This window comes from Lissotriton vulgaris, chromosome 1_1, assembly GCF_964263255.1.
Source record: "Lissotriton vulgaris chromosome 1_1, aLisVul1.2, whole genome shotgun sequence".
Lineage (NCBI taxonomy): Eukaryota > Metazoa > Chordata > Amphibia > Caudata > Salamandridae > Lissotriton > Lissotriton vulgaris.
The window spans coordinates 1,611,180,429-1,611,194,790 of NC_141685.1; the positions used below are offsets into that span (position 1 = coordinate 1,611,180,429).

General features: G+C 42.4%; 1 protein-coding gene across 6 annotated transcripts in view; it reads right to left on the reverse strand.

The window, feature by feature from the left end:
* LOC147750884 (uncharacterized) overlaps window positions 1-14,362 on the reverse strand; it is a 1,319,653-nt gene that overhangs the window by 815,120 nt on the left and 490,171 nt on the right. For all 6 annotated transcript variants that reach the window (XM_086918405.1, XM_086918419.1, XM_086918411.1 and 3 more), the window contains one exon: window positions 2,522-2,611. In XM_086918405.1, coding sequence (XP_086774531.1) covers window positions 2,522-2,611 — 90 coding nt within the window. The remainder of the gene's footprint in view (window positions 1-2,521; window positions 2,612-14,362) is intronic.

Here is a 14,362-nt window from a genome sequence, read left to right on the forward strand (position 1 = left end):
CTGCTGATTCAAATAATTGCGTCGGAAGAGTAGAAGCATCAGTTATAGGACTCAGTGGAACTGGGCGTTTGACCACTGAAGCTGTGACCACTGTGAAAGTAGCTGCAGTAGCAAGTAATTGGTGTGTCGTCGATGATCCCGTCGACGAGGCAGTAGATTCCTTTGTTTTCAACAACGTAGTCTTGAGTGCCGTCGATGGAGCCGTCGACAAGAAGGAAGACGTCGACATGGATTTTGGCGTCGACGAGGCAGTCGTCGCCGAAGCTGGAATCGTCAGCGTAGACGGCCTGTCGACGAGGATGTCGCCGTCGAAGGGCCAGTAACCGTCGACGAGGATGCAGCCGTCGACGAAGATGTGGCCGTCGACGATGAGCGCGTGGCCGTCGACGATGAGCGCGTCGACGAGGCCTTCGTCGACGAAAGCTTCTTAGCCACAGGCGTCGACGAAGCAGGTTTAACGGCCGTCGACGATATTTGAGAATAGATGAAATAGGCCTCTCCTCTGGAAGCGTTGACGACAAGGTAGACGTCGTCGTTGAAGTCCTCGTTGACATAGAACACGTTGTCGTCAACATTGGAACAGCTTCGACGGATCTCGTAGTCGTCGACGGACGCGTTGACTGCCCCGTCGACAACCTAGCGCCCGTTTTAGATGACGAGGGCACAGCTTTGGATTGTGACGCCAGAGAACCAGGTCCTGTAGGCGTGGAGGCAGGCAAATCCCGTGGGGAGACAGATTTAGAAGCGTCGACTAGCCTCTTTCTCTTCAGGAAAGGAAAAGGCACCTCAGTCTCTGATCCACTCTTAAGAGAGGCTTTAGAGTGGAAAGAAGACACGCTTTCCATGTCAGAAACAGGATCTTCGGAAGTCTTCAACTTCTGTAGCCACAGAAGGAGACGGGCCTCTCTATCTTTTAAAGTCTTTGAGGAGAAGGTCCTGCAAAACTTGCAGTTTTTAACTTCATGGTCCGGGTAAAGACAGTAAATACACTTAATGTGAGGATCTTCATGAAAAAGGCGAAGCTTCCCTCAGGATGAACAAGGTCTAAATAACAATTTGCGGTAGAAAATCTGAGGGCTTGAGCTTCTGAGGAGAAGGTTCTAGAGGGTGCTGTGCCTGATTGGCTGGAATGTGGACTATTATAATGACTATGATATGTTACTAAAGTGAATTCTCCCTTTAAGTCTTCTTTCAGTTCTATGGTACTTTTAACTTTATGTTATATATATTTTATATGTATTACATTTCTTATGTATATGTATAATTATATAATTTTCTATGTATATATATATATATATATATATATATATATATATATATATATATATATATATATATATTACTACTATTTTATGTACCGTGCCAACTCACAATGTCAAGTAGAAATTCTTACATTAAGTTTACTAGACTAAGATGCTTGACCACATGACCCTATTTCATTTAACAAAAAGGGGTATATGGTGCTATATAAAGCAGTGCGATATGTATGCTGCAGAACAGCCCAGAATAGACATTTCAGTGCAGCACATACAATGTGATGCTTAGTGCCGCACAACAGACTTGGTTGCACAGTGCTACACTGCATTAGGTATGCAAAACTGTGTAGGACAGTGGATGCCCTGCTACACGTAAAAGCACAGTATATTTGAAATCACGCTGGTCTTTCTAAAAACCCATGGTCAAAACTATGGTTCACTACTAAGAATGCAAGTCAGGACCTAGCACTAGCCTATGAAATCTGGTATTCTGTTTCAGGGGCTATGGAGACCAAAATCATTTGAGGGACTAAAACCAGTGAACAAATGCTTCAAAATTAACCCTTGAAGGACACATTACACACTGCCCTCGACTCAAGTTATCTGTTTTTCAGAATTCTGCAATGCTATATAGCATCCCTGTGTGCGGGACTCCAAAAGAGTTATAACTGGGAACAAGTCCCTTCTTGACTGTGGATAATATTTTGTTATATAAAACGTGTTGGGCACACTGGCATATCTATACTTCTATTACACTGCACCACTTGTGATCATTCATTAGTACGGAACTAGTTACACTACAACTTGTGTGACTTGTGTGATGCATTACAAATTAGTTAGGACATTCTCGTCAATTTCAGTCGGCAACAGGATCCCTAGTTCTTGTCCCTTTTGCCCCCAATCCTAACCAGGAGGAGAGGCATGATCATGAACACTGCACAGTCAGTACAACTGCATTTCATATTAGCTGGTAACAAAGCTGTGATCCTCAGCATTGTACAGTCAGTCCCCTAGTCTTCAATCAAATCCAGTAACTGCAGGCTTGATTTTCAGCACAGTACACCAAGTCCCACTACTTTCAAACAACTGTGGCAATGAAAGCCCTGGTAGTTTTTCCTCCATTAATTCAGCTAATAACATGCCTCATTCCTAGTACAGCACACTCTGTCCCTTTGCAATGCATTAATGATTGTCATAAATACAACAATTTGCCTTTCTCCCAGTATAGGATCTTTACATTGTGGTCAAGCTGTATATAAACTCACTGTTTCCTCTATAAGCACAGTCTCATGTTCTTCCACGCATCCTTCCTGTTCAAAGGCATGAACTGTTGGATGATCCAATGCAACCGCCACCTATAAGGAAGAGAATTGCACATTTAGTCTTAAGGATAGACAGTAAGGTACTACTTGAAATGTTAATTGGAACTTCTTGGTCTGTTTGAGTGCTGGGCTAGGTTTCTATGCCGACCCAACTAACTACTAAGTGCTGCTAGGTCATTCATTGATACAAATATTCACAACAAAAATATTGGTAGTGTATTTCACGAAATAAAATGACCACATTTGTAATCAAATCGATCAATCACAGAGATGTATAAAGTGTAATGAGTGTCCTGGTGCTAGATTTGCAGACCATCTTGCTGACTCCGTTAATAAGCCAGAATAAAAAAATGAACTCTTAAGATTGCATTTAAAAGCAAGTACAGCCTTCATAGCATGAAGAGGAAAGGCATTCCTGTCCCTGGTTACAAAAATGGAGAAGGAGGTACCACCCCACTGCTTCCTTTTTATTCACAGGATCACAACTACAGAGCATAAGCTGAATAAAGAGCTCTTGGCCACTGACGTCAGCCAAGTACTGTGGACCGGTTTGATAGAAAGCGAGTGCACCAGCACAAACTACTTGAACCTTAGTTATTCCTAGATAGGTAGCCAGTGCAGCTCTTTCAAATGGGAACGAATATGATCCCCTCTCAGGAGTTTCAACAGAAGCTGCACTGCAACATTTTGTACCAGCCGGTGTCTCCTAAGTTGATAGACTGGAAGACCCCAATGCAGAGAGTTGAAATAATCCAACCATGAGGTGATAAGGGCCTGTATTACTATTTTCTGCAGTGGACATGGAAGCAGATAAAAACATTTATTTAAACATTTCAGAAGTCCAAAACAGGAGCCCACAACTCCGCAACCTAAAGACCAAATGAGACAGAAATGTCAAACTTCACCCCTAAATTACCTGCTGTTAAAAACTGGGTCTCTAGTTGGCAGAGGTATGCACCCTGTCCAAGTAGGGACAACAATCCTAGTCAAGGTAAGTGAGAGACAGACCCTGTGTTAACCTGTGCTCACCCTCCAGTAGCTTGGCACAATGCAGCAAGGCTTAACTGAAGAGGCAATATGCAAAGTATTTGTGCAACACTTAAATCACAGCAACACAGTAAAAATACTACAAAAAGATTCCACACCAGGTTAGAAAAATAAAGAATATTTTTATGAATAAGACCACAATGACAAACATCCAATAAGTAGAACCGGAGTTATGAATTTTAAAAGATTAAACCGAATTATAGTGCTTAGAGTCGTATTTATTTATTTATGACATTTTTTAAGTGCAAACAAATGCCCAAGGGTGCCTCGGCGCTGTGAACGGAGGCAGACCAGAGAGATGGTAGGGGAAATTATTGGTTAAATAACCAGGTTTTTATTTATCTTCTGAAAACAATAAGTGTAGGGCAGGATCTGATGTCCATGTCAAGCGAGTTCCACAGTTTAGCTGTAGCGACAGTAAAACGACTGTCACCCCATGAGGCGGTTTTGGTCCGGGCACGGTTATTAGCAAGGCATTCATAGAGCGTAGTGCTCTATTGGGGGCATAGAATGCCAAGGATTTCATAGGAAAATGGGGCACTAATTTACAGGAGGCTTTATAGGCTATGCAAAGTGCCTTAAATTTGATTTGATTCTTCACCGCCAACCAGTGGTAGTTTTTGATCACTTGGGTGACAGGTTTGAATTTTGGAGTACCCGAAAGCATTCTTGCGGCTGCATTTTGTACAGATTGTAACTTATGAATGACTTTCTGTTGAGCATTGATGAAAAGTCCATTACAATAGTCAAGGGATGACATGACAAAAGCAGTGACCAAAGTTTTACCTGAGTTGGGGGGGAAGGAAGGGAAGGATTTTCTTAATGGACTTAAGCTTGTAGAATGCGGTAGACACAATAGAATTTGCATGTGCAGCAAATGTTAGTTTGTCGTTTAGCAGTATTCCCAGATTTTTTACTTTGGTAACTGGTGTGGGCGGGGGGCCTAGTTCAGTAGGCCACCATGCGCCTGGCCAGTGAGGGGAGAGGTTTCCGAATATCATTACTTCCGTTTTATTAGAATTTAATTTGAGACAGTTGGTTGTCATCCAGTTACTGATGGTCACCATACCATGATGGAAATTGGCTGCAATTTCCTCTCCGTTGTTTTTTATAACTAAGATCAGCTGGGTGTCATCCGCGTCAGATGTTAGGCTCATCCCAAAGTCCTTGATGACCCTTGCTAGAGCTGTCACGTAGACATTAAATACCGTTGGACTTAGGGATGAGCCTTGGGGGACGCCACAGGGGAGTGTCATCCGGGAGGAGCTGAAATTACCCAGCTGTACCATTTGGGTGCGGTTGGAGAGAAAGGAGGTGAGAAGATCTTTGGCCTTATCCTGGATACCTATGGCATTGACACGGTCGATCAAGATGTTGTGGTCGACCGTGTCAAAGGCAGCGGATAGGTCAAGCAGGATAAGTACTGCCGTCCCTCGTTGATCGAGAATAGTTCTTATCTCGTCTGTGGCTTTGATAAGTGCTGTCTCGGTACTATGGTGTTTGTGAAAGCCAAACTGGGTGTTGTCTAATAGGCAATGATCTTCGATGTACTGGGATAGTTGTGTATTCATCAGTTTTTCTGCTAATTTTGCTGCAAAAGGCAAGCAGGCAATAGGCCTATAGTTGTTAGTGTCCTCAGCGTCCAGGTGAGGTTTTTTCAAAAGGGGTTTAAGAAGGGTGTCTTTCCAGATGACGGGATAAACCCCTGTGTAAAACAGGAATTGAAAATTTCTGTAAGTTGGGGGGCCACTATCTCTGTTACAGGAAAAAGAATTTGAGGAGGACAGGGATCATAGGCTGAGCCTGATTTGATGGTGATCATGATCTTGGAAACCTCAGCTATATTAGTCGCTGGGAACTGCCTGAATGCGGGCTGGGTAGATTTAAGTGAGGTAGTTTGAGGGGGATGAGAGTGATCAGTATTACTATGGGAGAAATTGGTATAGATATTGTTAACTTTATCATAGAAAAAGCTTGCAAGATCATTACAGAACAGTTGTGAGGGAGTAGGCAGTGTTTGAGGGGGTAGCTTAGAAAGTTTGGATACGACCTGATACAATTGTTTGTTGGAATGTTTGGCTTGCTCGATTTGAGTTGATTAGTAAAGACTTTTTTCTTCCAAAATCATTTTTTTGTATATTGCAAGTTCTTTTTTGTAGAGAGATTTCTCCTCGGCAGTATAAGCCTTTCTCCAATGTCGTTCTCGATCTCGACATATCTGTTTTTGATTTCTAAGGGCGTTGGTAAACCAATGGCTGAGGGTGAGTTACGATTTTTTTAAATAGATTTGTGGGTACTAATTTATTCATGGCTGTGGTGAGCCAATGGGTGTATTCTTTAGCAGCTATGTTAGGATCCTTGGAGATGGCTGGCTGCATAGATGAGAGGGTTTCATTGAGTGATTGATTATCGAGATCTCTCCACGATTTAAATGTCCCAGAGTATGTAGTGGCAGTTGTATGTATGGGAGAGTTAAGTTGAATTTGAAACGTAACAGCATGGTGGTCGGACCATGCTAGTGGCAGGATTTCCTTTATTTTGATGTTTTTGTCGTTGGAGAACAAACCATCTACCGTATGGCCAGCTTCATGAGTACTGTAAGGAACCAGTTGCGTCAGACCCAACAATTCTAAATCTGATAGGAGTCTTTTGGTGTCTTTGTCTTCCAGATTTTCCAAGGCAAAGTTGAAGTCACCTAGAATGGTGGTTGTGTTATCAGTAGCAAGGGATTCTAGAATGTCAGTAAAGGAAGCTAGAAATTCAGTTTTACTACCTGGTGGACGATAAAGTAAAATGCCTTTAAGGCGTTGAGTAGGAGTAAGTATTGTAGAAAATTGTATAGCTTCACATGTGGTGGGAGGAACTGAACTTATAGAGGTTTTGAGATGGTTACGATATATTACAGCTATTCCACCACCTATTTTCAAGGCCCTATCTTGCTTGAGAATGTTATAACCTTCTGGGACTGCAACTAATAGGTCAGGCTCTGATGAGGGATTGGTCCATGTTTCAGTAATAAAAGGAAGATCAAGTTTTAATGAGTGTATCAAATCAGCGATTTCTTCTTTATGTTTACATAGCGACCTTGTGTTAATAAGAGCAGCCAAAATGTGGGTCATTTTTTGTTTATTATTAGAAGGTGAGGGGTGGATGGTGTGGGGTTCGAGTGCACAGAGAATTTTAAAATGGCAGTGTGCACAGGCTTTTGGGAGGTGAGAGTTTTCATTGAAAGTAAAGGCAGTACCTGAACATTTGTCTGGGGGGTGCAGGTTTAGTAGGGCCTGCCGAGAGTAGCCTCCTTTGAAAACTGAGTCGGTAGTGCCAGGGGCTGTGGCCCTAGGCCCGGGCCAGGCGTGGACGGGCGCAGACGGGCTTGCCTTAGGCGCGCCTGCTGCGTGCGTCCGCTGCGCTTGCGCTTGCTCTGTGCAGTAGTATGTAGTCTAGGGCCCACCAGAGACTGAAAGGCTAACTTCGGCATCCGCCGGAAGTGGAGAACAGGGTGAGTATGCTCCCGGTTTAGCCCTCCGATCAAGCGGCACAAGCCGTGTCTGAACGGGGCCTCGGGGAAGAATGCAGGTTTCAAGAACACAAGGACAATGATAGAAATGAGCAGGTAAACAATTTTAAAAAATGCTAAAGTGCGAAAGTGCGAAGATCAACCTGGGACATCTGGTTACACCAGCCAGGGGTAAATCCAATGTTCAGAAGAACCGCGATGGAGGGCAGGCCGGCTACAGAACTCACGTAGGTCCTGTTGAATAAGTACTGGAAGATGTGACGTAAAAGACTCAATGTGAGGTGCAGAGGAGGAGATGAGTCATTGTTGATCCTGTGGGGGGTGGTGTTGTACCAGTTGCAATCTGCGCGGTTGATGAAGGCTTAGTCGATGAACCCCTTCACGATGCCGACAATGTGTCACCGTCGAGCAGTGCAGTCCGTCGAATTGATGTCATCTAGCAGCTCTGCGTCAGCGAAGGAAATGTGTCATTTCTGATTGGTGCAAAGTCGACAATGTCTGGGTTTGGAAAGAAATAAAAAAGATGACAAACCCAATTTCAAGTCCCAGGACTGGATTGGCACGTCTTGGCAGGACATGACTTACAGTTGGCAGAGTCCAGCACCTGTAGAAAGGTTGAAGTAAATATATGATGTCCCTGAGACTCCAGAACAGGAGGCAAGCCAGAAAGCTATTGAAGTCACTTAAGTTGTGTGAGGATGTAGAAATGCAGGTCCAGTCCTTCCCGCTCCCAGGGACGAGGAAGCAGGTCAACACAGCAAAGCAGTTCAGCAGAGTGACAGTTCCTCCTGGCAGCACAGCAGCCCTTCTTCCTGACAGAGTTTCCTCAGGTCCAGAAGTTTACTGAAGTTATGGTGTCAAGGGTCCTGTTCTTATACTCACTTGAGCCTTTGAAGTGGGGAAGGCTTCAAAGATAGGCCCTTGAAGTGCACAAAGTCCCTTTCTTCCATGCCTTAGCTCCAGACAAACTACAGGGGGATGCAGCTCTTTGTACGAGGACAGGTACAGCCCTATTCAGGTGCAAGTGTCAGCTCCGCCCTCCCATCCTTCCTAGAATGAGCTATCAGGATGTGAATGGCCCACCGGGATAGCTAACGCCACATTAGGGGCAAAGCTGTCAGACATCCATGTTTCAGTAAGAAAGAGTATATCCAATTTATCATCACTGAGTAAATCACTGATGTGCAAGGCATTTTTATGAAGGGAACTAACAATGCCAAGCGCTGCCCAAATCACTAACAAATTCCCAGATTCCCAGGCGAGGCGAGGAGGCAAGTATGTACAGGCTTGCCGCCTATCCAGTCCTGGAAGAACACAAGAACAAAAATTACACAGGGGGTCAAATGATACCAGGAGTAGCACACATACCTCTACAGGGCATCCCAGGCCTTAAAGAGAGCAGGTTCAGACGAGGAGTAAACTATATGCTGAGCACTGGGTGAGCGCAGATGGGCTCGCCTTTGACAAGCCAGCGGCATATCCGCGCACCGGCACAATTTAAATATTGTGAAGGCATCCCTGCCCCCACAATTAGTCCTCTACCTGGCTCAAAATGGGGGCCCGAGCGGCAACAAGGTAGTCCAAAACCCACTCTTCAACCCACAGTAATGTGCAAGTGTGTGAGAACTGCAATAAAAACAACACTGACCCCCCAATGTTAACTTTTAAGATAGCAAAGGCACTGTTAACTAAAAAACAAACAAATTATTTAAAAAAGACAAGTGTCATTCAAACAAACACTGCAGATGTACAAACATGGCATCAAAAGCAGTATTTCAAATTCAAAACACTTTTTAATGTGCTTCTTAATCAACACCAAGGTCAGACAATGGTCAGTTAGTCTGAGTTGCAGGAAGCAACTATGCAGCAATGGAGGCAAGATAAATGTGCTGACTTTGAAGTATTTGTTATGGCTATCTAGGAGGTTTTCGTAACAAGTGTGGTAATGGACAAATAAAGAAAACCTACTTAGAATGAATCAACTAAGAGTCATAGACTCAATTAACAGAAATATAAACCATACAATGTATGAAAGAAGTCTAAAACGGGACAAGGGGTTGTACGAAATAGGAGTTTCTAATGAGTGTATACTTGGCCTCTATGAGTTAATATTGCAAGGATTGGATTGTTGTTGCCTCTGTACACAAAAGTGTTCTGACCAACTAGGTGACAGTTTGTACAATACAACTGGTGAGACCAAGAGGAATTTATGTTGTTAACAATACTCTGCAGTATGGTGTCGAAGTGAAGTGACTCTCCACCTAAAAGAATTAGGGAGTAGAAATGCATAATGTATATATTTTTTAGGGGCCACTCCGGAAGGAGTGTGCAAGTCTGTTTTTTTATTATGTTCACTTCACATGTAGTTGGACAACGTCCGCACTGGTTAAATACAACAATCGTACAACAACGAAGGAAGCTTGCAAGATTTGTTTTTTCATATTTGCAGTTATACAAGAGTATAAGTGAATGAACAATCATGGATTGTAAGAGAATAATAACTAAAACAGTTTTACTGGTGAACACAGTTGTCTGTAATTGATATTGGTGCAACACTGTTTTTAAGACCTCAGACCTCAGCCTCTTGTCCTCTATATGAGGTAAGAAAGAAAAAGTATGCATATCGATATGAACACCTCCATAGCAATAATGAGTCATACAAAAGTAAGTGCATATGATTTTGGGATGTGGTTCCCTACTTGGATGATTGTGGGGCCTTGATGTATACACAAAAGATACATTTTTATTCCTAAAACCAACTAGGGTTATGGTTTTTACATTATTGAGGACCAAGGGGAAGAACATTGGCGGGATAGAAGCATGTGTTCTCCATTACCTGCGTAATTGTGGTTTGTAATATTTTCTGTAACACAAAAGTAAAGAAGTGCTCACCCTCAATAAGTTCAGCCAGTGCTCTTATTTCAGTTCATTCCTGGCCACATGTTTCTCCAAAGGTGATTAGGGTGACAAGCCTTAGGATGCACCTGGGTGCTCTGGAGTGGTACCTGCAGCATTGCAAGGATCCTGAATCTGTACTGCTACATTCTTTTGAAGACAGGCAATTCCCCAGAAAAAGGAGTCCAGGAATTCGTAGAAGTTAAAGCAATGGCTGTACCAACTGCTGCTGAATGCTTTACTTGTGAGTTACTTAAGATATTATGTACTGCCATTACCACAATGCAATGGGGAACTTATGCTTATATGTCAGCAGTTTCCACCCCATCCTCCAGTCCTTCATTGATAGAAGCATTACATTGTATTGTATTGTAACATGTATATAGAGTTTACTACCCCTATGTAGAACACTAAACCGCTTGCCCACTTGAGGAGCAACCCACTCTGTAGGGTCTGTAGTTTTGATCCTATGTGAAAAATGTTTCCATGTCAGGCATGATGACCAGCGAAGTACGTTTATCATGTTACATGACCCAGTGCTTAGCAATGTGGTGGATGGAGAGGTGTAAGAGACAGACATGTACTTTATGATTTTCAGTAGTCTAGCAGGTTTGAGCAGCTCTGAAGGTCAGTTTAAAGCTGAGCTTGTCATGAATAAAGGCAACTCTGTGATTCCAGCACTGGGGGGGAAACCCCTAGCAGCTAAGGTGTTAAGGTCTTTAGTATAATCAAAGTCTACTTAGATGGTTACTGCAAAGGATTCTTCATCTTGATACTTTGTTTAAAGTTTATGGTACTGCGTAGGCATCACTGGAGAAGTGGTGCAGAAATCTGCAGGAATTAACTTTGTTACAGTAAAGTAAAAATGTAAACTAGTGGTCATTGTATACAGCTATGCTGCAATGGTGGACTAGAATAGAATCTATCTGGATTGGCCAGCAGCACATGGCAGATTCCTTTAGCTAGTCCATGTTTGTTTAGTTGGCGATGGCTGGTTTATTGGCTGGTACAGTACTGAGTGATGGGCAAGACGTGTAGCAGATCTGTCTTATGTGAGTGCAAGAGAATTAAGCAGCATGACAGAGTTAACATACACCCTGTATGAGTTACAGTTGGCTTCCAACTGCTAAGTATTATGTATTAGTTTGGGCCAGAAGGGTTTGATATAAATTGACATTACTATCTAATATCCAGGATAGCCATAGGTCAGTCCATCTTTAGTGGAATCCTGTAACTTTCATCTAGAAAAAGTAATACTACTGTGTATTCACCAAACTACTTTGAGGTGGGCTTCAAAAGGTTGAAAGGTTAGAGAAATGTTGACCTTTCCCTAAGCTCTAAATTTGAAAAAATAAACAATTCTCAATGAATGTGGGAGGTTTTGTTCCCCGTCATCCACTTTGGGTCCACTTAAGCCAGGTCCACAGACCCAAGGATTCTGATTGTCTGGCTGCAAAAGAAGAAATATCAGTTGCATTCCTCACTACAGTAAACATGGCTCAGTCCCCGGTCCTGACAAAAAATGGAGAGGATCGAGGAGGGGGCAGGGGTAGTATCAGTGGCCCACTGGTTGTAGTTGGGGGGAGGGTTGCCTAAATAGATCCTCCCTTAAAGTAAAACAAAAAGTAACATTTGCAGCAGGCTTCACAGACACCAAAGCAGGGTTCTCAGGTCCAAGTTCTGGAAATCCAGCCTCAGGGTACACAAACCCCAGTAAGGGCTCCTGAACTCATGTTGAAATCAGTAATGGGTCCAAAGACCCTAAAGTATGCCCAAGGACATACACACCTGCTTGGGTTTGCCATAGGCTAGGCGCTGGGGCCAACTCCTGTTGCACACAGTCAAAGGCATGCACAGCAGGGATTGGTCTCCAACAGTGGGTTGGAAGCAGAGCCTCAGACCCAAGCCCTGTGGCCAACCCTCTATGTGCATGGACGTAGCAGTGCGCAGCTGGCGAATGCCGCTGTGCGTTATTTTTATTGTATTGGTTTCTTCTAAGTATAAACATCAAGCTAACAGCCTAACAACAAATAGATACTGCTGGCCTTGCCAACACATGTACTGCTTTCATGTTTCTGGTGTAGGTATGTGACTAGGGACAGAGTTCTGTTGAGGATGCCCAACCCATTGAACTTCAGAGCATTGAAACAGGTGATGCTGGCAGACTCAGCCTGTTTCTTTCATGTAATATTGGAGGCTTAAACCTCAACCACTTTTAACAATGTTGATGTCTTTTATTCATATTAAATATGGAATGTAATTGAGAATTAAGAAAGACAAAGAGCTGTACTACCAAAAAGACCGCTCAAAAGCATGAATTTATCAGTCTAACCTACAGACTATTGACCATCACTACAGTCCCAAAACCTTACAAGTTATGTTAGCAGTAAGAGAAAACATAGGACCCAAGATGTCAAAAGAATGTGAGCTTGTTGCCTGCTGGGAATTTGTTGAGGATCCTCCAGACTTCCTTTGAGAAGGAAAACGTCCACCAACTAATAGGAACAAGCATTTGCAATGCAATAGGTCTCGCATTAGGAAAGTTTGAGCTATTGGTATTGTAAATGACAAATTTTTCATTTATGTGTTGGTTTTGAAAATAGCTAAATTAATAGCTTTGTCATTTACAATGCCAATAGTTTTGTAGTTACGTGACTTAGATGTATTGATATTACAAATAACAATGGCTTTTATTTTTTTAATAATTAATATTTAAATAAAAGCTATTGTAATTTATAATGGCAATAGCTTTTTGTAAATAATTTTTGTGAAGATTATGTTCAATGTATTTTATTGTGACGAAAATCCAAGAACAGAAGTGAAATATTAACATCTTTTTGTGACATTTGTAATAAAGCTTGAAACATTGAGAGAACATATTTGAAGCGCTTGTTTTTGAATGGTTGCACAGATTGATGCTGTGGTGGCGCCGAGTGATGTTGTGGTGGCGACGAGTGATGCTGTTGTGTTCAGTGATGCTGTGGTAGCGCATAGTGATGTTGTGGTGCCCCTGAGTGATGCTGTGGTGATGCGATAGATAGAGTAAGGGTGATAGACTGACAGACAGACAGATAGAGTAAGGGCGATAGATAGATAGACAGACAGAGAGAGTAAGGGCGATAGATAGATAGACAGACAGATAGAGTAAGGGCGATAGATAGATAGACAGACAGATAGAGAAAGGGCGATAGATAGACAGACAGATAGAGAAAGGGCGATAGATAGATAGACAGACAGATAGAGTAAGGGCGATAATTAGATAGACAGATAGATAGAGTAAGGGCGATAGATAGAGTAAGGGCGATAGATAGATAGACAGATAGATAGAGTAAGGGCGATAGATAGAGTGAGGGCGATAGATAGATAGATAGATAGATAGATAGATAGATAGATAGATAGATAGATAGATAGATAGATAGATAGATAGATAGATAGATAGATAGATAGATAGATAGATAGATAGATAGAGTGAGGGCGATAGATAGATAGAGTGAGGGCGATAGATAGATAGATAGAGTGAGGGCGATAGATAGATAGATAGATAGATAGATAGATAGATAGATAGATAGATAGATAGATAGATAGATAGAGTGAGGGCGATAGATAGATAGATAGAGTGAGGGCGATAGATAGATAGACAGATAGATAGATAGATAGATAGATAGATAGATAGATAGATAGATAGATAGATAGATAGATAGATAGATAGATAGATAGATAGATAGATAGATAGATAGAGTGAGGGGCGACACAGACTACAGTTCTTTACTGGCCACAGGCTCAGGCTAGCGCCCTAAAGGCACAGGCACCAGGACTTGCTCTCACCTCGCCATTCGTGCTGCCAGGTGTGGAATCCAAAACACTCCTGTGCACACTCCCCCTTGAAAAGAAGTCCAAAACAAGTGCAAACCCTACCATAAGAAATACAAAACAAAGCAGCCCACACAAATCACAAAAAGGCTTAAATGAGGATAGAGAACGTTAAAGTCTGATAATACAAAAAACAATGTCTTGCTATTTTATCACAAAGACTCTTGAAACTATGCTTGGAAAGCATTAAAAGCTCAAACATTCTCCATTTTTTGTTAAATGTGATGAATTGGCAGCAGCAAAGGACAAGCATTAAGGCTAGGGTAAACCACCGAAGAATGTCTTTGTTGCACAAATGCACTCCAGCTTCTTCCATAGTAAATTAATTGTCTCAAGGCACTTTATAATCATGCCTGTAGCGCTACACAAAGGCCGGTAACATAATCCAATACAACATGAAAAAAGGTGTATATCAAGATCATCATGCAATATACTTCAACACAATTTCTCAGCCT